This window comes from Callithrix jacchus, chromosome 6, assembly GCF_049354715.1.
Source record: "Callithrix jacchus isolate 240 chromosome 6, calJac240_pri, whole genome shotgun sequence".
In the NCBI taxonomy this organism is placed as follows: domain Eukaryota; kingdom Metazoa; phylum Chordata; class Mammalia; order Primates; family Cebidae; genus Callithrix; species Callithrix jacchus.
In genome coordinates, this window is record NC_133507.1 from 46,261,537 (window position 1) to 46,287,460 (window position 25,924).

Genomic DNA, 25,924 nt, shown 5'->3' on the forward strand with positions numbered 1-25,924 from the left:
GAGGTTTGGAGGGACAAACATCCAAACCATATTACAAACTTCTTTACTAGAAGAATTCGGGTGTATGTTAAGTTTTCAGTATATGTGTAAAGTACAATATTATCAGAAAGGTTATTTACTTTTCATCTTCATTATCAATTTTTATTCTATAAGTATAAAAAATTAAAATGCATTTTGTTAATTTTTGTATTATTTCTTAACAGTCACAGTGGAATACATGTGCCTAATTTAAGACATTTATCTGGTTTTGTTGGCAGATTTAAGAACTAAGACTACACTAAATATTACACAAAAATTCTATTAAAATGACTTAAAATGATACCCTTTTATGAAAAAATTACTGTATTAAACATCTTTGAAATGTGTGTCCCATAGGAAAAAACGTTTTTTTTTTTTTGATAATTGTACTTCTAAGAAAATTCCCACCTTGAGCACTGTCAGAAAACAAAGAACAAATTTAAATTTTGACAATATAAAAAGTTGTTAACCATTTCATTTTACTTTTATCTTAATCATATACCTTTAAATAAAAAAGCTATGAAAGACCTAAATAAAATGTGAGAAATGAGAAAAGACAAACATCATCAATGCCCAAAACACAATTTGTTTATTAGAGATAGGGTCTTGCTAATGTTGCTCAGGCTGGATTAGAAATCCTGAGCCCAAGCAATCCCTCCTGTCTCAGCCTCCCAAGTAGATGGGACTACAGGCACACACCACCATACCTGGCTGTATGCCACATACTTTAAATGGACCTAATTTCCAAGGCTGGCTGTCTGATAGAATGTGCTCTGGTCAGCTAGAATTGGTACTATGTTACGCAGGGTCAGCTGCAAACAAAAATCGTGTTGCTGAGAGAAATGACAAATTATACTCGGTACTCCTTAGAGGTGCTCGATCTACTGCATCAGTACAGTCATTAAAAGCTAAATCTGCCAGCTGTTTTTGAAAGACCCAATAACACTGATATGATTATATAAGATAACCTTGATGTATGTCACTTTATGATACATGTTACTTAACATGACTCCAACAGGGCCCTGGCTTAGAGCTGATTCCAAAGGCACATAGCTCAGGTCAAATTATAGGGCACAAAATATTTACTGTTTTATTTACTGCCTAGAATATTTCTCGACTAATAAGTGCAGGAAACTTATTTATAGGTAGTAATGTAAGCACCTTATGAGTTCAGTGATAAAACTGAGAATTACAGACAGTTAGGAGATGGGGACCATGTCTTAGATTCCTTTTGTGTACTCTTCAGTGTCCAGTGTGGTGATATGCACATAGCCAGTACATTTTAGTAAATATTTACTCAAGTAAGAGTTCTTTAGGCATTCCATTTTGGAATTCTTATAGAAATAAGCCAATTTGGTCGAACTTCTAGGCTTTAAAAATTTGAGAATAAAAGCCTCTTGCCATTACTAATACTAATTTAAAAAGCTCGTGTTAAATTAAGTGTGAGAAGGGGTGACAGTTCTATATATGCCCACAGGCATACAGCAGAATCCACACAGAGTTGAGTATATAGCAGAGAAAAAGATGGGAGAATATGAAGAACAAATTCTATTTTAATATTAATTATGGCTATAATCACTTTTATGAGGAAATACTGGGGAGCAGGGTAAAGTGATATTGAAAAGAAAAAAAAAAAACTCTTCCAAACACAATCAAGCATATTCTAACAGGTTTTTGAAAAAAATTGCAAGTTTTTTAATTCACTGACCCTTTTGATTGAATTTTTACCATTCTATACACTCTGAATTATAATGAAACAACTACATGTTACTGACAAATTTGTAATTCTTTGAGTTTAAACAACAGAAATAAACAATCCCTTTCCTAGATTTATATACTTGATTTTCTTATAAAAATAACTTTAGTTATTATGTCAATATTGATCTGAAAAAGGCAGCCCTCTGACAATAAACTAGTAACTGGAATAACTACAGTATCATATGCCACAATAAAACAAACCTGTAAAATAGTTTTTCCTATTTGAATAATAAATAGATTGGACAGGAGTGAAAAACCAAAACTATGGAAAAAAAGCCCAATACAAATAAAGGAATACAGGTCAAAACAAAGTTCAGAAGGCAAATATGTAAATATTAGAAATATGCCTCAAAAATCAACTATCGGTGGGAAAATTTCTATGAAAACAATTTCAGAAAAATACATGAACACATGTATCTTTGAAATATAAAACTCCAAATACTTGAAAATATATTTAGGATACTCTACAATGCCCAGTAATTGCTATAATTTTTTTCCCTCAGCTTTTCCTAGACGATATGGCAAGCTACAGAATTTGAGCACTGACTGTTGCTCACATTTGTATACTTATTGTGTGTGCATATACTGTTGCACTGTTTCTTAGCTGTGAAAAAAACATTTTTTCAACCTTTAAGAAGAAAAGAAAACAACGAAGAATCTTTTCATCATAATATAGCATTAACAGGGTATGTTTACTTTGCCACATCATGAATGTTTTTAAAACAAAATATAAACATATGGTCAGAGATAGCATTTTTAGGAGAACAGGTGACCAAAAACCATTACCTCTTTTCAGGCCAGCCAAAAAAAATGGGAAGTGAAAGTGCACTTTATACAATGTAGACATTTAAGTAGATAATAAAACAGCAGACTCATGTTCCAGCCAGCCACATGAAACATCATGAGCCCATAGTGGGAGACAGCAATCTATGGTCCATGGACTGAATTTGGCCTACTTTTGTATGGCTCTGAGCTTACAATGGTTTTAATATTTTTTAAAGAGTTGTTAAAAGCAAGTAACAGAGAATAAATGATGACTCGATTCTTGTTCTCATGTGTGTATTACAGCCTGCAAAGTCTAAAATATATATAATCTGGCCCTTTACAGAAAAAGTTTGCAGACCCTTTTTTTACACTAGTGCTGTAGATAATTCTGGCAGTACAATTGCAAGTCCAAGATAATGTTCATTTATTCCCATGATAAATGTAACATTCTAAATAGATGTCTTCTGCAGTCATTTGTCAGAATTTCTTTTAAATTTTTTCTTCAACATCATCAAAGTTCATCCTATAATAACATAAACATGATAGAGAAAGGAGAAAGTATGAGTTTGTAACGTTAAAAACAAGGTAAAATACCACAAACTAACCAACATTTTACTTTTTCAGAAATACTCAATATTCTTATCTAATGGATCATGACATGAAACATACTCTGCCAAAACATAACAATGAAAAAGAAAAGATTATCTCCTAGTTCTTATCTGCCCACAGTAGATATTACTAACTATATAGGTTTACGTAATTTCAAGCATATTTGGTATGCTCTTTAACTTAATTTCAGTTATAATCTAGATTATGACAATTTAAAAATTTCAAATATTTAACTTGAGATAAAAGTCATACATTTCAAAACAAAATATCTTAAGAAAAGTAATATAACAAAACACTAGAAAACCATGTTTGTTCAGTGGAACCACGAAAATACAGACTCATAATTCTTTCCTACCTTTTAGATTTGTAAAAAATATTCTTGAAGTAGTTTGTAAGGTTTTTGTCTATTGGGGTGTGCAGTTCTGAACTGTATTACAGAAGAAACTATATTCTAATAGGGTGTTACAAAGCCAGACTTCTCCAGCCCTTTCCAGAGGCTGAGCTGTTTTGTCCTTCTTTTGCCTCATAGGAAAAGAATCCGAAATACCTCATGCAATTGTATTAAATTCCACTTTAAAAGCCCTCCAACATTCATAGACTCTTTGTTCTCTTTTTAAGTATGACCTACAGTAACACTGATTTGAAAAAGGTAAAACTGGACTGCCTTCTGAAGAGTAGTAGGAAAGAGGTTGTCCTACTTCTTGACAGATTAAAGTTTCAAAGAGGGGCCAAGACAAATATAAGTTGCAATACATCTTGATTAAACCACGAACAAAAGAAAAGTTGCTATCCAAAATGTGTTACGAGGCTCCAGTATATTTATTCCTTGTTAGGAATAAATGCTTTACTTAAATTGGAAAACAATTTAAATAATTTATGACCACAGTCACTGTTCTTTTTTTAAATGGCTTTACTGAGACATATTTCACATACCATAAAACTCCCACAGTTAAAGGAGTTCTGTGGCTTTTGGTATATCAGAGTTGTCTAACTATCATTACAACCTAATTTTAAAACATTTTCCATATTCCCCAGATAAACTCCCTACTACCTATTAGCACTTAATCTATTTCTGCTCTCTTTTCCACTCTACTCCATGTCAGCCCCAGGCAACCATTAATCTACCTTCTGTCTCTATGGATTAATCTATTCTAGATGTTTTACATAAATAGTATTATCTAATACCTGGCCTTTGTGACTGGCTTTATTCACTAACCATTTTCAAAGATCATCCATGTTGTAGCATAAGATCAGTACTTCATTTCTTTTACAGCTGAAAATATTCTACTATATAGATAGACCACATCTCATTTATCTGTCAGTTGACAGACATTTGGTTATTCTTTTTTGCTATTATGAATGATGCTGCTATGAACATTTGTATACATGTTTTTGCATGGACCAGAGTCACTATTTTTTGTTAAGTGGTTTTACTTGTCCAATTTTTTAAAAGCAACTCAGTGTCTAGGCTACATTTTGATTTTCCTATTTCCCAAAGTAGAATTTTCAGCTATCTTACTATTTTTTGATGACTTACTTTGCTTGTCTATGGATACATGTAATGTATAGGAAAAAATAAATTTTGCTAACTTTTGCCAAAAGTCAACTCTAGGTTTAGTCCTTACCTTACTCCTCTTGCCTTCATTTTGGAGAGTTTCCAATTTTTCCTTTATTAAGGCAGCGATTGCTTTTGCATCTCTGGTATTTATTTGCTCTTCTCGAAAATTTCTCTAAAATTAAATACACTTGTTATCTTTTAAGTATTTAATCAAAACATAAAATTTCCACCTAAGACACTTGATTAAATATGCTTTCAAGTTCTTTTGTTCCAAAACTTGAAGCATTTGAAATTCAAATTTCTTCTCTTGAAGGGAACAATGCTGCAAAAGCAGTTAACCCATAATGTACCTAAAATAAATACTAATAATAGTGTTATGGAAACTTTGTCAAAAAAAAAAAAAAGAAAAGAAAAAAAAGCACCACTGACTCCAAAAGTCTCAAACCATCGAAACTGTACAAGAAAAGATGTTCCCAGAAAACTGAACTCATTTCACTCTAATACAATCATTAGCACTGCCAACCATGACCAACAACAATATTGAAAAGCAACATGTATCTCCTAGTTTTCATCTGTCCACAGCAGGAAGGTGGCTGAAAGGCAGGGGAAGGAACAGGTCAGTATATCCTAAGCTGCTTATTTGGATCTGGAGCCATCTGTTTTCTTATTCTTGGTGTGAACCCTAATCCCCAAACTCTGAGCTAGGATTTTGGTTTGTGTGTAACTGTCCACCTGGTTTGTATTTCTCTTTACTCCAACCATTATTCTACTTTGGCCTTCCTGTCTGGCCTCAATGACTGAATGCCACCCTTGTCTTTCAATTTAGACAGGGCTGTTTGGTTCCTAATTTTGTCCCCTGGACACATGATAACATCTTTTCAAACAGCTCTGTCTATGGTATGGTTAACTCTTGTGACTGCTCATTATATTGATACTTCTCTGATATTATTTGAAGAAGACCCCTATTTATGTCACCCATCTCTCAGTTGTTCTGAAAACTGGGAAATAGAACTGCTGATTCAAAGAAATGAAGACTTAGGTTCTGGTATAAGCTGCCTTTCACCTCCATCAAATTCCGCTTGCTCTAGATTGTTCTTAAGACAGAGACAGATTCTTGACAGATCAAAAACCTTCACTGAAAAATCTAGATATGTGGCAATTCTAGATTTCTGAAATTCATCATCCAATTTCTTAATTTAGCCCTACCTCTCTCAAAATATAATGCCCAATAAATAACATTTGATCTTAACCTAATTCTTCCTCAAAAAGTATAAAATTATTTTAAATTATCTTTTTAATGTTTTACCAGAAAACATGAGTACATGGCAAATACTTGAGTTTATCATTGTTTCTTCCTCCCTGCCAAAGTGAGCTCATTACTTTGAAACTTAGTAAAATCAGTTATTTTATATTTTACTAAGTTTCAGTTATTTTATATTTTACTAAGTCTTTGTATTTCTATTCAGTTTACTGAATAATAATATTATTACTGAATAATAATAATAGTATTATTCCAGCAGTGTGTATTATAGAGTATTCTTAGTGACCTCAACAGTCACCATAACCTTTCATAGAAAGTAGAAAATTACCTTGAATTCTACCATCCAAAGATAATCACCAATAATACTTTTTTATGTCTCTTTCTAGTAGTTTTCCTATTCATTAGCATAAAAATGTTAAGGTAACTGAGTCTGTATCAACCATGACATGAAAAAACCTTTTAAGATCGCTTAGTATACATGTAAATTTAAAAAACTTTTATCAGTAATGTAATAAATATAAAAAAAAAAAAAGACAGAGGGCAGAAAATAGAAAAAAAAAAATTACTCAGACTAAAACACATCTTTTGAGCTTGGTCTACTACTAAGGGAAGGAACAGAAGAAAGCCTGGACATACCTTTGCTCTTTCGTAGAAATAAAATTTAACAGTTGGATAGGCTCTGATACCAGCTTTCTGGCATGTCTGAGCATAAGCCTGACAGTCTACTTTTCCAGCTTTCACTTTTCCTTTAATCATCTGCGAAAGAAAAATACAGTTTGCCATTTTCTCTTTGGCAACAACAAAGCAATCGGACATAAAACATTTTGAATCTAAGAATTTATTTAAAAAACTTTAATTCTTCCCAAACAAGATTATTTCCAAATTATCCCTTTAAGCCCCTATTAACCTAGCACCACCTTTCCCTCCTTTGCCTTATATCAAGAAAACTGAGTGGCTTGATCTTGAAATGTTTCAACTTCTTCCTGCTACCCACACGTGGCACATCATATCATAAACATGTTTCTGTTTCTATTCTTTCTTCCTTTCATTGGGGGTGTGCTGTGGTAGGACTCTTTGGGCATTCTTTGTCTTGTGAAGGCTTACTACTCCACCTGTATTCTCTAGTCCCTCCCTATCAGAAAGCATATTCTCCAGTGAAGATGTATGTAATCACAAAAGGATTCCCTCCTGGATTACAATGGTTCCTCTAGCATCAGGCTTTTCATGCTCGCTCGCTCACTCTATTTTTTTTTTTTTCCTGAGCAGCAGTCTACTCTTTCACTGCTTCCCCATTGTCTGCTTATTTGGCAACACTAGTCTGGCTTCTGTGCTTACTGCTTTCTCCACTGAAACTGCTGTGAGTTCACCAGTGACAGCCTGATCAAACTAGGTACTTTTTGGTCTTTTTATTGGGTAACTGATATTTATTGCTGACCACTCCTTTCTTTTCTTTTCTTTCTAGTTCTTTTTTTTTTTTTAAACTGATAATCAATTTATTAAAATAGTTGACTGAAGTATCTGCAATGGTGACTTCCACCTCAACTCCTTGCTCAGTACTGATGGAAGTAATGTGCTTAACAATCTCAGAAGGACTGTGCAAGGCTGACCACTCCTTTCTTTCCTTAGCATTTATCACTACTCTCTCTTGGCTTTCTTACCCCTCTGACTGTTCTTTTGTCCAGCATGAGGATCTCCTTAACCTGCCCCTCAAGTTATAATATCCAATCTGAGTTCCATCTTTCATCAACAATCTTTTCATTGTGAACAGTTGCCTAGGGTGGTTTTACATGTCTATATGCTGATATACCCCCCAATCTATCTCTTCTATTTCATGTCTAACTACTGGCCTGCTTTGGGTGAATGCCACATAAGCACCCAAACACAGTATGTCCCCTGAACCCACTCTTCCTCCTGTCCTGTTTATTCATTCAGTTCAAGCCAAAAACTAGGCTTATCCAGACTCCTCTCTATACTTCATCTATCACATTCAATCTTATTTATTCTTATTTCTCTTTTGTATTTGTCTCCTTCTTTCTATCAGCACTGCCCTAATCCTAGTTAAAAGTTATCACCTCTCACTTTAGGACAATTAAAGTATCTGCTGCCTCTAGTTACTTCCCCAAGGCAGGGGTACACTAATATGCAGACTAACTTGTGTTAGGGCACAAGCATGTAGGCAGGCAGACACACGGATACTGAAAGTAAGAAAAATGTAGAAATGTTATTTTCCTAAGTTTCTATATCATTTACAAAATGTTTAATTATTTACTTTTATTTCCAGTTACTTATGAGATGACATCATACTGTTTTTGGTGCTCTAAACATCTTTCTCTGGCATCACTGACATCCTTCTGCCCATGTTTCAGCTTCATTCTAATTTTACTACAGCAATTATATTACTTAGATTTATTTGTATTTCCTCTTTCCACTAGATTAAAATCTCCTTAAAGACATTTAATTTCTTTCTTTTCATTTTCCTTTTATTTCATCTGGAGTTAGTTAGGTAGCCCTACTATTTAGCGTAACTGCTTTTCACCTGGTATGTAAAATTTGTTGAATGAATGATCTTTTTCATGTTTAATAATTTTCTCCTAGATACAATACAGAGTTGCATTACAAAGTTTATAACTAAGCAAAGTTTTTAGTACATGAGAAATGGAGTAAAACAGAATTATTACAGAAGGAAGCATAAGAGAAAATGACTAGAAAAAATGGAAAGAATAAACCTCTTATCTGATGGACCAGCTAATAACAAAAATAATATTTTATAGCTAATAAGACCTTTAAAATCCCTGTGCTAAAAAATTCCCATGGTCTGGGATTCTAAGCTTTAGTGTGAACTGGTGGAACTGGTGCTGACTTTCTCATTCTAGTTGAGTGTTTTATACCAACCACTAGTGGCAAGATAGCTATCAATCTAGATTAAGTGACTAATAAGACTGTTAAGATAGAAAGAAACACCAAAAACTCAGACTGCATTGAGGGTATGTATTCAGGTTATTTTTATATAAGCATTTACTGAATTAGGTCCTGGGGATATAAAGATAAATAAAACATGGAACTTGCCCTCCAGAAGAGGCAGCCATTTACAAAGGAAGACGGACAATGCTGTACCAAAAGCAAACAAAACCACCCAACCAAACAAACAGAAAACCCAAAATTGCTACAACTAAATATTTCCTTTGGTATGCAGCTCCTTCTATATCAGTATACTTGATAACATATCCAGGTGACACTGATTAACTGAGAAGGGCAGAGAATATAGAAGTGCCATCAGAGCTGAGTTTTGTAGGAAGAGGAGAAAAAAATACAGATGAGTAAGTTAAGGACAGAGCATTTTAGAGAGAGGGAGCGACATGTAAATAAGGATACATGTTCAGAGAACATGGAGTACTCTGTTACACCTGAAATCTAAGGTGTGAGGTGGACAAGAGAAATAGAGCTCATATCAGACAGCTGAAGTCAATATATGCATATTAAGAAACTTAGCAAGCCACAGAGAGAGATTTTGGTATGGAATGCAGGGTTCCTGGAACCAATCCCCTGAGTATACCAAGGGAAGACTGTATTTCAAAGGCAAATATGGTTAAGTGTAGGCAAGAGATGATAAAGGGTTGAAGACACAGGCTAGCAGTAGAGATGAGTAAGAGATGACATTTCAAAGACATTTAGGAGATAGAACTGACAGATTCTAGTGACTGCCTGGAGGGCAACAGGGTACTGGGGTGGGGAAGAGGAAGTAGACAAGAGAGAGAAGAGAGAAGTTTCTGGCTTTTATGACTACGTAGATGATGATGTCTACCAAGATAGAGAAGATGTTAGCTAAAAGCTTTAACAAAGAAAGATGAAATCTACTACAATGATTACAGTTGTGGAAATATAATAGTTATTTTTAAAATTAAAGGAAACATTTAAGAAAAAAAACTAAAAATTATGCATATGTTTTATCTAATTATTAAAACATGAATGTGGCTACGAATTATTTAAGATAGATAACACTTACCCTAGCCAAGAGCTCAAACTCTGGAGCAAAATTCTGGCAAGGTCCACACCAAGGAGCGTAGAAATCAATCACCCAGTGAGTTTTCCCCTGTAGAACTTTTTCACTGAAAGTCTGGGGTGTTAGATCTGTGGATACTTGAGGTAAAAATCTGTGGGAAAGGATCAAAATCACTTTTAATTTTATAAAACCAAAGCAAACATCTAAAATGTAATAATATTATAAGACTTTCTAAGTTAAAAATGGTATCAAGGAGTGGCAATATAATAAAATACAGTACTATCTTGGTAAATATAATCCTTTACTAAGTAATTTAAAATGATAGAAAGTCGCCCACAGTAAATTTTACTGACTTAAAAGGGGGGTAGGCCAGGTGCGGTGGCTCATGCCTGTAATCCCAGCACTTTGGGAGGCCGAGGCGGGTGAATCACGAGGTCAAGAGATCGAGACCATCCTGGTCAACATGGTGAAACCCCGTCTCTACTAAAAATACAAAACTTAGCTGGGCAAGGTGGCGCATGCCTGTAATCCCAGCTACTCGGGAGGCTGAGGCAGGAGAATTGCCTGATCCCAGGAGGCGGAGGTTGCAGTGAGCCGAGATCACGCCATTGCACTCCAGCCTGGGTAACAAGAGCGAAACTCCGTCTCAAAAAAAAAAAAAAAAAAAAAAAAAAAAGGAGGGTAAATTGCTTTGAATCTATTTTATACAATGATATATATTGTAATTACTCACCCTAGACCCCAGACTCTCAGGGAATAAGCATCCCTATTCCAACCATTGTAACTGCTGAGAGAAGAAAATATTTAGTTTTAAAAAAACAATCTTGTTGTTGCAATTAAAAAAATAAGTTACATTGATTGATTTCATCTGGCGTCTCTCTTCTCAGATATATCTAGCTACAAATTCTGGTTACAAGGCTTCATAAATGTATTTTTTCTAGTCTTGATATCTTTGTGCCCTACACAGCCCAGAACGTTTAGCTGTCTACTGGACATCTCCTGTAGACCTACAGGAATCGCAAAACTCAGAATGTCCAAGGTTTTAGTTTCTGAACCTTTATTCGAGTTATTACTATCTGTCAAATTCCCACCCATTTTAAAGATACATGTCAAAATCTACCTACAAAATTTTGTAGCCTTTCATAATTTTGTCACAGTTGTAATCCTTTCCTCCCTTGAAATCCATGGCTCATTTTTACTTCTTTAAGAATATTCATCATATCTACCTTACATTTGAGTTTTCTACCTGAAATATCATATGGTGTTGTGGAAACAGCATGGACTCTGAGACAGACTTGGATTCAAACCCCAGCTTAGAAGCCGTGGGACTTGGGGACGTTATCTGAGCCTTAGGTAACTCCTAGACCTTAGATTCTAAGGTCTGAGAATCATAGTTTACCTCTCTGTAATAGTAGGAAGGGTAGTAATTCCTGGTTTATCGAGTATATGTGAGGATTATTGGAAATAATATGAGTAAAGTGTTTAATATAGTAAGGACTTAATAAATGTTAGCTCTTCCTTTCCTTATCTTTTTGTCTAGACTATAAACTTTATGAACTATGAGACTGTTGAATACTCTATTGTAATCTCCTGAAATGCTCATTAACACACTATCTTTACATAGTGGGCTCCCAATAAATATGTGTTGGGTTAACTTTTATTTTGTTCAGGTAACTTAACTGTTAAGTGTATAATTAAATAATTATAATAAATTTCTTCAAATATGTGAGAATACTTACTGATATTGATAAGCTTTATTTGACTTTGGGGGATAAAATCTTATCTCAGGGTATCTTTGAACATTTTCCTGGGCACAAAAAGAATGATACTGTTGGCAATCTATACTGCCCACATTGATCAGTCCAGTTAGTGTCTGTAAAAGAAAAAAAGGATTACTTTCATAACTTTTTACATATGTTTACAATAAAGAAATAAGCATTATATTATTATAGTGAAATAGTTCTATTATTTATCTGTGAATTTTACCCAATAAAAATGGATAAGGGTTTAACACATAATAAACCATTTATACTAATAAATTTGTAATCTAATTTTATAATTAAATACTAAAATTACTGCAGATTAAACAATTTACTTCATCTATCTGTTATATGAGAAAAACTATTTCTAAAATTTGAAGTGCTAGCAACTAATGAAAGCCTTTGCAGTATTTCAAAGAATTACTCTTCCCAATGAAAACAAGCACTGTAGGTGTCTAATACAGTATATTGAATCACACCTGAACTTAAAACCTTTATTGAAAAGAGCACAAAAATATGTAATCCTAAATGTGAAGATACTAGAAATCACTTTAACTTTGATTTATTTTTTATCTTGTAAATAAATGTGAACTAGTAATTGCATTTTCCATTCTGGTATTGAAGCAATTTGTTTCCAATCTTTTACGACTTAATTGTGCCTATATTTAGGACATTTTCTAAATACACATGCTGAAGGCTTTTTTTTTTTCTTTTAAGTCCTGCAATATGTAAGGAAGTAATATCTTTAAGCTCTAAAAACAAAGCTGAAAAAAAAAAAATAAAGAAGAAAAAATTTAAACAAATGAGGTAAATTTTTGGGATGTTGCTGGCAACAATTTAGTCAAAAGCACCAGATGTACTGGGCATGGTGGCTCATGCTTGTAATCCCAGCACTTTGAAAGGCCAAGGTAGGCAGATTAGTTGAGGACAGGAGTTCAAGACCAGCCTGGCCAACATGGCAAAACCCTGCCTCTATTAAAAAATACAAAAATTGGCCAGGCAGGGTGGCACACACCTATAACCCCAGCAACTTGGGTGGCTGAGGTTGCAGTGAACCAAGATTATGCCACTGCGCTCCAGAGACTCTGTCCCTTACTGACCAGAAAATGGAGAGTCCTTACTAAAATGCCACACACACAAAAAGAGTGGGCTATACCATTCACATACCAGACAGAAATGGCTGGAATCAGAGTGGTATGATAAGTAATAATTTAGTTGTGGGTTAATTCATATCAGTTTCAAAATAATTCTGTTAAATAAATACTCTTTTAAATAAGATTTAAAATAAATGATTTTTACTATACCCGGGCCATTCTTTTCCATTCTGGCATTAAGATTTGACATGGATGACACCACGGAGAATAGAAATCAACCATCCAGACTTCGTTGTGTTTTCTTTGTGTAACTAGTTCATTGAAAGTGGTGGGTGTAAGGGAGACAACTGAAGGATTCATAAGATCCTGAAGAGAATATAGCTTCCATTATAACATATATATAACACAGCTGTTCATATACTCCTGGCAAATTGTTGGTACAGATTGAGTATCTCTTATCCAACATACTTGGAAGTATTGTAAATTTTGAATTTTGGAATATATTCATCTATCTTGGGGATGAAACCCAAGTCTAAACATGAAATCCAGACTTTGGAGTATTTCAAATTTCAGATTTTTGGATTAGAGCTGCTCGATCTGTGTATATCCTTTAGAAAGTTCCCGTTTTTGAGAAACCGAATGATGCTTAAGGATAGATAAAAGAAATATAATGTGAATTATCTTAAAAAATAAAAATGAACCCTAACTTAAATGTTTTAAGTTTGGATTCTGCACATCAGTTTTGTAAAATCAAGGTCTATTTTCCCTTCATGTCTATGTATGACTAAAATCCTAACAGGCAGGGAAAAGAGATGACTTTGTTTCTGTGTGGATAATACAAGTTTCAAGGGCTGCCTGGATGTCTACAGAGGCCATAAAGTTTTGTTCGAGAACCAAGAATGACTGGTTTGGAAAGGATTCTTTAATTACTAAAGGAAAGCCTACTATCTCATTTTTCTGACATTCTGACAGGAGCTACTACACCTTTCTACAGATTCTTTGTTCCAAATGATATTTTAACAAAGCTTCGGCCTAAAAACACTCAGGTAATACTAATGAAGTGGCTTGCTGGGAAAACAACACAAAACAGTACGTTAGAGGAGGAGAAACAGATGAGTAGGACAGGGTCGGAGGGTCATTAAATGGATAATAACAAACCAGCATTTTTCATTTTTTTTCTAGGAGATCCCTGTAAGTATTTTAGTCAATCAAGAGTGTTGCTGAGAAAAAAAAAGGATGCTGTAGATGCCGGACACTTGTTTTTGGAGGAAACAGGACAAAGGGGTAACAAGGCTTTATGTGAAAGTATACTGCAAATGTCTAATACATAACTGTGTCCATTGTTTGTAAGGCACTATACATAGCAAGTAACAAATAAAACACAGATTTATTTTGAGTTTACAGACAAGTATATAATAAGAGTAAAACATTAGAAAAATAAAAATCATTTTGTCAAAATAGATTTGGCATGAAAAAAATATATCCTATTAAACAGTATGAAATAAGAATGTACATATAAACTAAAAAATTTCTAGCCACACAGTCTATAATTTGAAATACCTCTATGAACTCCAAGATCTGTTCAGCAGAGTGATGTCCTTCATACTCATGAATGTTGGACTGGTTGAATACCACTGTTGTTGGATAAGCCTGAATGTTATACTGATAAAAAGGAGAATGTAAATTAAAGATTTTATAGATTTCACCTATTTGTTACAAATTTATAACAAGTTTGTCTTTAACAAGATTTTAAAAACCCATTGCTAAATTGCTGGTGACAATAATTTTAGTCTCATGGCAATGAATACTGATAAATACCTGATCCTTATTTACAGCCGCTCCATTAGCCATGAAAACCACAGGGCATCAAAACATTGAGAAACCAGCATGGGTAATTACATGAATGGTCCCATTTTTACTCTCCTGAACCAAGATAAGAAGAGTCTATAACAAGGCTTTATCTCTAGCTTGAGTCTTTTTTTAAACCACAATAAATACTATTTCTAGAAGTGGATGATCAGGAAACAGCAAGAATAAAGACACAAATAATTAGGGGATACATGATTATGCTTTAGGTTAAAGAATTATGAATCATGCTCTAGGAAGGTAATCACTTTTTATTCTTTCTTCAAGACAGCCTTTATAGTAGAAATACTTAATTTCCTTCCGATAATTAAAATGGGCACCAGCCCAGGAAGCATCTCTCTAAAGCTTTTTTATGTTTTTAGTTACACAGAGATCTATGGATTTACTGTAGCTGAACTTTGCACTCTTGAAGTTGTAAGTACTCATTAGCAAATTAGAAGCTTAGACAAGGATTTAAAAATAATTTTCAAAAAAACAAAAGAAACATAACAAAGCAATTATAGCTAAAATTTAGTAAGTGCTTAGTATGTGTTGGGCACTATTTTGGCATTTAACATGTAGTTTCTCATTTAATCTTCAAAACAATTCTACTTTGTTGCTAAAATTATAAAACCCACCATATAGATTAGGAAATGAATTACTGAGAGGCTAAGTAACTTCAACCAATTGGTGAGTGGCAACTAAATAGTGAGTAGTGAATTCTGGCCTCTCTTTCCAGGTAAATCTGGTATCATAGTTTTAAACCCTTACACTGAACTCACATGTTTAATGAGCTAAGATTAAAAGTAGAAAAACTAAAGGATTTCCAATTAAGATAATTATTATCACATCAATTTTGTATCTTTGGTTGGCATTTCTTTCAAAGTTACATAGAAGACATTCAAAACCAAAAGCCTTATTTATTTCCTTTTATAAAAATTTATTTAAATGAAATTTCTACAGGCACGTGCCACTGCTGCTGGCTTAAACTTCTATGATGTTCTAAAAACATACGGCTTTCTTTTGTTTTCCTTCCTCTTCCCATTTCTTTTTTCCTTTTATCTTTTCTCCCTCCATGTTTTTTTAAAAAAACATTTTGGTTTTTATCAGTTATTTAAAACATTCACGAAAGTAGAGAGCAACAAACTCACATATTCATATAACTACAATAATCACGGACTCATGACTACTTGTATTTCACTTACACTTCCTTTCTAGTCTACTCCCAAGATTATTTTAAAGCAAAATTCAGATGATCTATCATTTCATCCACAAATATTTCAGTATATTTAAAATGTAAGGACTCTCCTCCATATAACCACAATATCATTTTCGTTGTCAAAAATTAACAATAGTTACCTGAAATCATCAGATATCTTGCAGTGTTCACATTTCCCCAGTTATCTCTTTCTTTGCACTTGATTTGTTTAAATTGCATCCAAAGTCTAAACGCTGTATCTGACTGAGAGTCTTCTAAGTCTCTTTACTCTCTCCTCCACTACAGACAATGTATTTAGCCAATAAACTGGGTGTTTGTCCTGTAAAGTTCTCCACATACTAGGATGTGCACATTTCATACCCATGGTGTCACTTAATATGCTCCTCTGTCATTCAATTTCTTATAGAGTAATAGATCTGGAGATAGATCTACCATAGGCTTTTTTTTTTGGCCAAGAATATTTCGTAGGTGATATTATGTACTTTCATTCCACAGTATATAATTTCTAGTTCTTTTTGCAACTGAGAAGTGAATATTTACCTGAGAAAATATTTTCATTTACACAAAGATTTCACAAGGCTTGTTAACTGTTTTAATTTCCTTCTAGCAAATATACTTAGAAGTATAAGAAAAGCCAAAGGAAAAAAATTATAAAATGTCAAAAATATTAAAGAAATATAAAGCTTTTAAATAATTAGAAAATAATATAAGCATTTCATTAAGTTAATGAAAACAGTTGCTTGAGTTTATAAGATCTTATTTACATTCAATCCACTGATTAGCTATTTATGGTTTAATCCAATCATATCTGATATTTTCTAAAAAAATTATTTGTTTAAATAATTTGTTACTACTCTAAACAGAAGATGTATTATTTCTTATTTTATTGCTTTAACATTAAACAGCCAAAAGGTCTCCATTTAAAAAAATTAATTAGAATTTTTGATACTTTGCCTTACCATATTACAGAGTCCCTCATGAACTGTACAATCTAGTGTACCAAACTTAAGCTGACCATAAAGAAGATTTGATGCTCTTCGTAACTCTGGTAGTAAAGCTCGACATGGTGGACACCACTAGGAAAGAAAAAGTATTCATAAGCACTGAGCCAAATGACACACACACACACACACACACAGACACACACACACACACACACAAACACACACACACAAAAACATCCCAACATTTCCGCAACAAGTAATATGCTATGTAACACAAACTGTATTTAGTGGTAAACTTTCCTTGGATTTTAGAAGCAATATGCAATGGTGGCCATAATGGAATGACACAGTTCTAGTAATAATAATTCAAAGTTATTTAGAAAATGTCTTTTTGCCATAATAAGAGAAAATCTGAAAATGCTAGAATTTGACAGATAAAAATAACTTACAGGGGCAAAGAAATCAACAAGCCATGGTTCTTTGTCACTGGCAGGAAAATTTTGAGGTCCAAGTGTGGTAACGTGAGAATTCACACTTTCTTTGGCAAAGGCAAGTATATCATACAGAATCTTCTTTCCTTTCAAAGGGAATAAGAGAAATTAAAATCCAAATTCTGCTTTTTTGTAGGCACAGAAACAGTTCAAAGTTTTCTATACTCAAAATATTAATATCAATTATGAATAAATTGATTTTGGTCAGGATTTAGTGTTCTATACACTATACAGGGCTTTGCTCTGATAGGAGTACCCTTTTTTTGCAAACTCTTCTGTTTCTTGGACTAGTTAAAAATGTCAAAATCTCAATAGCAAAGACCTGGAATCAACCAAAATGCCCATTGATAATAGACTGGATTGGAAAAATGTGGCACATATACACCATGGAATATTATGCAGCAATCAGAAATGATGAGTTTGTGTCCTTTGTAGGGACATGGATGAATCTGGAGAACGTCATCCTCAGCAAACTGACACAAGAACAGAAAATGAAACACCGCATATTCTCACTCATAGGCAGGTGATGAAAAATGAGAACACATGGACACAGAAAGGGGAGTACTAAACACTGGGGTCTATTGGGGGGGAAAAGGGGAGGGCCAGTGGGAGGGGGAGGTGGGGAGGGATAGCCTGGGGAGAAATGCCAAATGTGGGTGAAGGGGAGAAGGAAGGAAAAGCACACTGCCATGTGTGTTCCTACGCAACTGTCTTGCATGCTCTGCTCATGTACCCCAAAACCTAAAATCCAATAAAAAATTAAAAAAAATAAAATAAAATAAAAATGTCAAAATCTTTTTTGAGATGTTCTCTTCAGAGGTAGAATAATGACTTTTTAAAAATAGTGTTCTTTAAATTATTTATACTTACCTCAGCAATTACTATGGCCTAATTTCTAAATCTTTTTCTATAACCTAGACTTCTCTTATAAATTCAAAACCCTATTGCCAACTGCCCAGTAAAAAATTGTACTTGCATATCACGTAAACTCATCAAACCCAAAACAGCATGAGCTGCATAATGGTATTTCAGTCAATGGTGGACCACATATATGATGGGGTTCCGTAAGATTATAATTCCTACTGCTAAAAAATTCCTACTGCTCAGTGATGGTGTTGCTCTTGTAACTTTGTAGTGCAACACATTACCCCTTTTCTATGTTTAGATATATTTAGATACACAAACTATTATCACTGTATTATAGTTGCTTATGATATTCAGTATATTGTAACACAATGTACAGATTTGTAGCCTAGGAGCAATAGGCTATACTGTATAGCCTAGATGTGTAGTGGACTATACCATCTAGTTTCTTAAAGTACACTCTCTAATGTTTGCACAACGATGAAATCACCTAACGATACATTTCTTAGAACCCATCTTTATTGTTAAGTGATGCATGATTATATATATCCAAATTGAAGTTGAGTTATTTTCCTCTAAACCTGCTCTTTTTCTCACCATCCTTATCTTGGCAATAACATAATTATCCACTAGGTGCCTAAATATAATTCCCCAGAGTGATCTTTGACTTCTTTCTCTGCCCTGTATCATAATAATTCTATCAATTCCATCTCTTACCATTTCCAACCCATTGCTACTGCCTGAACTCAGTCTGGCCCTCTGCAACAACCTAGCTAGTGCTGCTTCAGCCAGCCTTCCTTAACTAATCCATTTTCTACATTGCTACCACAGTCCACTTACACTGAATGGTATAATCACTCAATTGCAATTTTTTCAAGTCAGAAACAGGTAGTATTCTTGACTCACTCTCTCTTGACCTCCCACATCTCAACAGTCACCAAATAATATTGATTTTGCATTCTTGGTCTTTTACAGATCTACTTCTCTTCATCCCTGTTACTGTCAGAGAAGCTAGCTACCATATTGTGAGCAGCTCTACAAAAGCCCCCATGATGAGGAACTGAGGGCTCTGCCAACAGTCAGTGAGGAACTTAGGACTCCTGCCATATGAGACCTCCTCACCATCGCAGAAGTCAGCTTTGGAACTGGACCCTGCAGCCAGTCTAGCCTTCAGATGACCACAGTGCTTGCATATTTGGAATGCAACCTCATAAGAAAATCTGTGTCCAGAACTATCCAGCTAAACTGTTCTCAGATTCCTGACCACCAAAAACTGTGAATGAATAAATGCTTGTTTTAAACCACTGAATTTTGGGGTAACTTACTACTAAGCAATAGATAATAAATACTCCCTATTTCAAACATTTTTAAAAACTTGTCCATTTACTAATCTGTTTTCCCTAATAGTCCATAATGTTCTTTGGATTAGAGATTACTAGGTATAGTTTATATTTTTTCCTATTCTTCTGTATTGTATCTGGTACATGTAGATGCTCAATAACTACTTTAATCCAAAGAAACAATGTAAGTTCTATTACAAAGTTAGTAAGAGCACATAAAAGGAAGTGCTTGGAGATTCACGATATATTTCTCAGGGAAGAAGCTGCTTTAAATTTTGAAGGGCAATTTGGAGTTTGCTAAATATTCGGTGGAACAGGAAGGAGTGATTACAATGCAGGAGGAAAAATCATGTGTAAAGGCACAGAGGACTGAAAGAACGTGGCATTCTCAAGGATCCAAAGGTAGCTAAGACTATCTGAAGGGGCTGAGGTGGGAATTAAGACTTGAAAAACTGGCAGAGCCAGACTGTGAACATACCCCATTCATTTAACAAACATTTCCTGAGTTGTTACTATGTGCCAGGCACCATTCTAGGTGTTGGATATAGAACAGTGAGCAAAACAGACAAGATCATTGCTTCTATAGTAAGGAATCTGAAACCAGGCAAGTCAAGGCAGAAAAGTGACACAAGAATGGGTAATAACTGCAAACAAAACAAGGAATCAATTGTTAAGGAACAAAGGCTAGGTGATAAGCAATCTTCCCGGATGATGATGATATAATAGATGGAGATGATGGGCCTGAAACAAAGCAGTAAGCATAGGGAAGAGGGAGGTCTGAGAATTATTTCAGAGATTAAAAAAAGAATATAATTCCATTATTAAAATGTAGTTGTTTCTAGTCCTTTTAGTGTATGGCATAGTTTAGTGGCTATAAACCTAGGTTTTGGAGTCAGACAAAAAATCTACCATGGCTAGTTTCTAGTTGTATGTCAGAGGGCAAGTTACTTAACCTTTCTGAGTCTCCATTTTTTCTTTCACTGAGTTGTTGTAAAGACAAAAATGAATTACGTATGTAAGGCCTTTGGCAGAATGTCTGACAGCAGTGAATAAACAGTAGTTACTGTTAGGGTTATCTTGCCAAGCCTTTGCTCACAAAGTTCCTCCAGCCTAGAGGTCTCATTTCTTTTTCCCCTATAGCTGCTTGAGGAAATTGAGCACTTTATGCTCAATTCAAATACCACTTCTTGACCTCTACTATGCAGAAGTCTATTTGGTCTTGTTGTGGCTAATGCATAATGACCATTAAAATATTTTTTTTTGTTTTCTTATGGATCTCTTCCTCTGGCCCCTACTACATTATTTTAAACTTGTTGAAGGAGTTCATGTCTTACAAATTTGTATCCTCAACATTGAAAGCAGTGCTAGGTGCCAATGGGCATTTCATCAGTACCTGTTATTCATTTAACTGTATGATATTTGGTAGTTTGTGTGTTTCTTTTGCTACATGTGAACTCTTTTCGGATAAGGACTCTGCTGTAGTCCAAACTCTTGGAATTGAGACTGTACTCACATGAATACAGAGCTAAAGTTCCAAATTAGCTGAAATATAATGCAAGAAAGATAACAAGACAGTTAATGGAGACATCTGGAGGGGGAAAAATCCAAAAAAAAGTCTGGAAATTGCCTATAATGACTGAGATGCTACACATGGCAAGCCTGAATATAAACTGCAGGTATTGCTTACTTTTGCTAACAAGCAGGACTTAAATTTCTCACAAGCTTGATTTATCACTGAAAACCCTGATCAAAATATTGAATAGAGAAAAGGCATTTATGTTAAAAAGAATAAAGAGAATAAATGACTATATATAATTCAAAATATCAGTCCTCATATTTACTGAGAAAAGTTATTTACAATAAGCATGTCCATACAAAACAAGTTTAAAAACACAATTAGAAAACTTCTATCTGAAAATGAAGCTAAATTTTAAACATTTTTTCCATTCTTACCATGATGAATTTCATATTCTTTGGTTCCTTGTCCTTTAAATACTGCCAGAGATGGCTGAAAAACATACAGATTACTACACATGTCTGGTGCAGAGGAACAGTCAAATCTGCCAACCTAAAGGAGAAAAAGAAGGTCAAATTTGACAAAAACACAGTCTTACTATTCAATTTGTATTCATGATAATCCAAAAATTGCATTGCCCTAATGACACAGTTTTTAAATAGAAATGAATAGGCTATGAAAATAAGAGACAGAAACAATTCATTTACATTTAATACTAAGATTCAATTTAGTTAAAAAATGCTTCCTATAGTTAAAAAAAACCTAAGGAAATTCCCAGGAAAATATGAAGTTATTCCAGAAATCTACTTTCTGAAGATGTGGAGAATGTTTATGTAATCTAGAGACAGAGGAGAGATCACTTCCAGAAGTAGAAATAATAGAGAAAAAGGTTGATGTTTTCAAAGAGTATGAAAAACATGTGTAAATAAAACAGCCAAATGATAAACCAGGCAAAAAAATTTCAGACATTTAAGACAGAGGATCCATTAACAAACAAGATGGGCTAGGCGTGGTGTCTCACGCCTGTAATCCCAGCACTTTGGGAGGCCAAGGCAGGTGGATCACCTGGGGTCAGTAGTTTGAGACCAGCCTGACCAGTATGGTGAAACCCTGTCTCTACAGAAAATACAAAAATTAGTTGGGCATCGTGGTGTGTGCCTCCCAAGTAAGCTAAAAAAAAGATGTACAAGCATCCCAACAGGAAAAAGAAAATGGGCCACAGATATAAAGAGAAAATTAACTAGAGAACAATTATGATTTGTTAATAATCATGAAAAAGTTTTTTTCCCCCCAACTAGTAGAAAGCAATTAAATGAAAGTGAATATTGTTAACATATCACTTGTGGCCTATTGGAATTGTGAAGATTATGAAGAATGATAGTACCATGGTGGGCACAGTGTGGAGAAATGGCCAATAATGTGCTGTCAGTGAGATTATAAACTGATAAAAACTTTCTGGAGGACTCTAGTAATGAGAACAAAAACCACTGAAGAAAAGATAATCTTGAAAATTTCTCATATGGCCAGGTGCGGTGGTTCACACCTGTAATCCCAGCACTTTGAGAGGCTATGTTGGGCGGATCACTGGAGGTGAGGAGTTCAAGACCAGACTGGCCAACATGGAGAAACCCAGTCTCTATTACAAGTACAAAAATTAGCTGGGCTTGATGGCATGCGCTTGTAGTCCCAGCTACTCAGGAAGGAATCACTGGAACTCAGAATCACTTGAACCTGGGAGGCAGAGGTTGCAGTGGGCCAAGATCACGCCACTGTACTTCAGCCTGGGTGACAGAATGGGACTCTTGTCTCAAAAAAAAAGAAAAGAAAATTGCTCATACTAAGGACAAGTTCTGCATCATTTGATATAAAAACTAATGGGAACAACAATAAATCAATGAGAGGATTTGCTAAACAATTACGGTATAATCATACAGCAAGCCACTATGTAGCCTTTAGGGAAAAATGAGGATATACATGGATACAGAGAGTTGACATCCATATAAATATATATGTATTTTTACAGGCCCATGAAAGAGTTTATGATATTGTTGAATGACAAAAGTTAAAAAAAAGTATACAGCTGGGCGCGGTGGCTCATGCCTATAATCCCAGCACTTTGGGAGGCCAAGGCGGGTGGATCACGAGGTCAAGAGATCGAGACCTTCCTGGTCAACAAGGTGAAACACCATCTCTACTAAAAATACAAAAATTAGCTGGGCATGGTGGTGCGTGCCTGTAGTCCCAGCTACTCGGGAGGCTGAGGCAGGAGAATTGCTTGAAGCTAGGAGGCAGAGATTGCGGTGAGCCGAGATCACGCCATTGCACTCCAGCCTGGGTACAAGAGCAAAACTCTGTCTCAAAAAAAAAAAAAAAAAATTATACAGTGAATCCATTTTGATTAAAACATATACATATAAATTTTACATGTGTATGTCTATTTCAGTGGCCATTATAATATATATGCATGTGCACACATACACATATGCCCACATATGCATATAGAAACTCACAAAATATTTAAATAGTTATTGAGTAAATACTTAGCAGGGATGAATAGTCTTAAGAATATGGGTTATTTTTTAGATAATTATTTTTGTACTTATTCTGATTTTTAGACAATGAGCAAGAAATACTTTTATAAAAAAATAAGAATTTTAAAAAGGGAAAGATAATCTCCTACAGTATGCATTCCGGAAAAATTATATGATACAGGTTTATCAAATGCCAAAATAAATGAAAATTAACCACTTTTAGATTCTATATAAATTTTTAGTAAAAAGGGGGAAAAAGAAAGCACAAAGCAAGACCAAAGGCACTTATAGGCCTCTAATAATTTCAAATAAGAGTTTTTATGTTATTTAAAATCTAATTATACATATTAAATTAACAAGAAAGTACACCAGCAGAAGGCTAGGCAGAAAACATTTTTCTTACTTGAATATGATCATTTTTAAGTAGAGTTTTTAGTTTTTTCAACTCAGGATCATTTGAATTTTCATTTTTCCCAAATTGAAAAAATAAGAGCCACCGATGATGAGCCAAACGATCCTTAAAAGTGATAAGAAAAGGAAATGTCAGAATTGGGAAATTCTAAGGGTTCTAATCTTTATTTCTATGACTTGAGGTTAATTTTAGCTCCTCTACCCATTATTTCAAAGTACTGTCTAAACTTCAGACCCACTTATTCTCTTATTTTGTAATTTACTCAGAATAATGCTACATAAAATCAATAAATACTACAGGAAGGTTGGTCACTAAATTATAAAATCTCAAAGTAGATGACTGCTAAAAACAAATATATGATTTTAACAGCACATAGCTAAAAAGTTGGGTGGTAAAATTGCCAGCTTTTTCAGGCTTAACACATAAGATTTGGTAGTGATACAGACTTCAAAAGGTCTGTGGTTAGGAAGTATTTAGGTTGGTGCAAAAGTAACTGTAGTTTTTGTCATTTAAAAGTAATGGTGGCTGGGCGCGGTGGCTCACGCCTATAATCCCAGCACTTTGGGAGGCCGAGGCAGGTGGATCACGAGGTCAAGAGATCGACACCATCCTGGTCAACAAGTTGAAACCCCCGTCTCTACTAAAAATACAAAAATTATCTGGGCATGGTGGTGCGTGCCTGTAGTCCCAGCTACTTGGGAGGCTGAGGCAGGAGAATTGCTTGAGCTCCGGAGGCAGGGGTTGTGGTGAGCCGAGATCGTGCCATTGCACTCCAACCTGGGTAACAAGAGCGAAACTCCGTCTCAAAAAAAAAAAAAAGTAATGGCATTACTTTTAAATGGCAAAAACCACAATTACTTTTGCACCAAACTAATAGGGAAAACAAAACAAAACGAAACTGATTCTACTACAATATTTCTCAGCATTCTATTCATAAACTGGATACTTCTTAGTAATCAATATAGTCTGTTCTGTAAGCAAGAACAAAAAGTTACAAATTAGATCCAAAGTTGCTGTGATTAAAATTTTGCCTTTTCTGATGCTCCTTTTGAAGCCCACTTTCAGGACTGGGTAGGTTTTCCACAACTACAGGACCATCCTGAATTAGCAACACCAGAACTCCAATTAGAATTTAACCTACCACTGACTAATACATAATCCTTTGAAACTGCTACTTTCAATTCTATCTAGAGATAAATAAAACAAATGCTGATTTTAAAATGTCAAGACTTGAAATGTTACTAACATTTAGTGCTACTTATTATTAATAAAAACATTACCTCTAGTGTGTTTGCTGAAAGTAGTTCAAAATCCGGAAGGTTATGTATTACTTCCAAATATATTTCTTTAGCATCCAATGAGTTAAGAAACTAGAAAAAGAAAATCACACTGTAATCTTTTTGAATAAATATTCATTATATTTGATATCTTTCTTTTTCAATTTCCAATGTAGTATTTTTAGGAAAACAATTATAGAAGGTAGAAGGTAAACAGTTTTTGAAACAATTCCAAATGTCTTTTTTTAAAAAAGTATATTTTGGCAATTATCAGAAATATTATATAACTAGGCTGTTTCTTAAATAACAATATACAATAAATTCTATTATAAGGTGTTGCATTAACTGGAATTTTAAATTAACTTTGCTGTGTATTCTATAGAAATCCTCACAACAATCTTGAATGACCTCTCAATCAAGAAAAACCACATTATAATTAGCTTAATTTTAATGCTAACCATATTTTACAGAAGGCCAATGCTTTACACATTCACTTAAGAATTTTTATAACACAAAAATAATAGATGATTGAAGACACTTTATACCCCAACCAATAATTAAGATTAATTAAGAGGAACTTGTAACTGGAAAATTGGAATGGATCTTATTATTCATTACAGAGGTTTTCATCTAAAAACCAAACCACTCAGGAATTCTTAAGT

At 34.3% G+C, this 25,924-nt stretch overlaps 1 protein-coding gene across 1 annotated transcript in view; it reads right to left on the reverse strand.

The window, feature by feature from the left end:
- Positions 1-586: 586 nt before the first annotated feature.
- The window catches only part of DNAJC10 (DnaJ heat shock protein family (Hsp40) member C10), a 58,311-nt gene continuing 32,973 nt past the window's right edge, over positions 587-25,924 (reverse strand). Inside the window, exons 10-22 of the mRNA XM_002749248.6 lie at positions 25,266-25,355; positions 23,977-24,090; positions 21,480-21,594; positions 17,281-17,408; positions 16,847-16,963; positions 14,384-14,485; positions 13,034-13,189; positions 11,709-11,842; positions 10,703-10,756; positions 9,973-10,120; positions 6,606-6,725; positions 4,776-4,880; positions 587-3,064 (exon numbers count right to left, since the gene is read on the reverse strand). Of these exons, the coding sequence (XP_002749294.1) occupies positions 3,053-3,064; positions 4,776-4,880; positions 6,606-6,725; positions 9,973-10,120; positions 10,703-10,756; positions 11,709-11,842; positions 13,034-13,189; positions 14,384-14,485; positions 16,847-16,963; positions 17,281-17,408; positions 21,480-21,594; positions 23,977-24,090; positions 25,266-25,355 (1,395 nt within the window). The 3' untranslated portion in view covers positions 587-3,052. The remainder of the gene's footprint in view (positions 3,065-4,775; positions 4,881-6,605; positions 6,726-9,972; positions 10,121-10,702; positions 10,757-11,708; positions 11,843-13,033; positions 13,190-14,383; positions 14,486-16,846; positions 16,964-17,280; positions 17,409-21,479; positions 21,595-23,976; positions 24,091-25,265; positions 25,356-25,924) is intronic.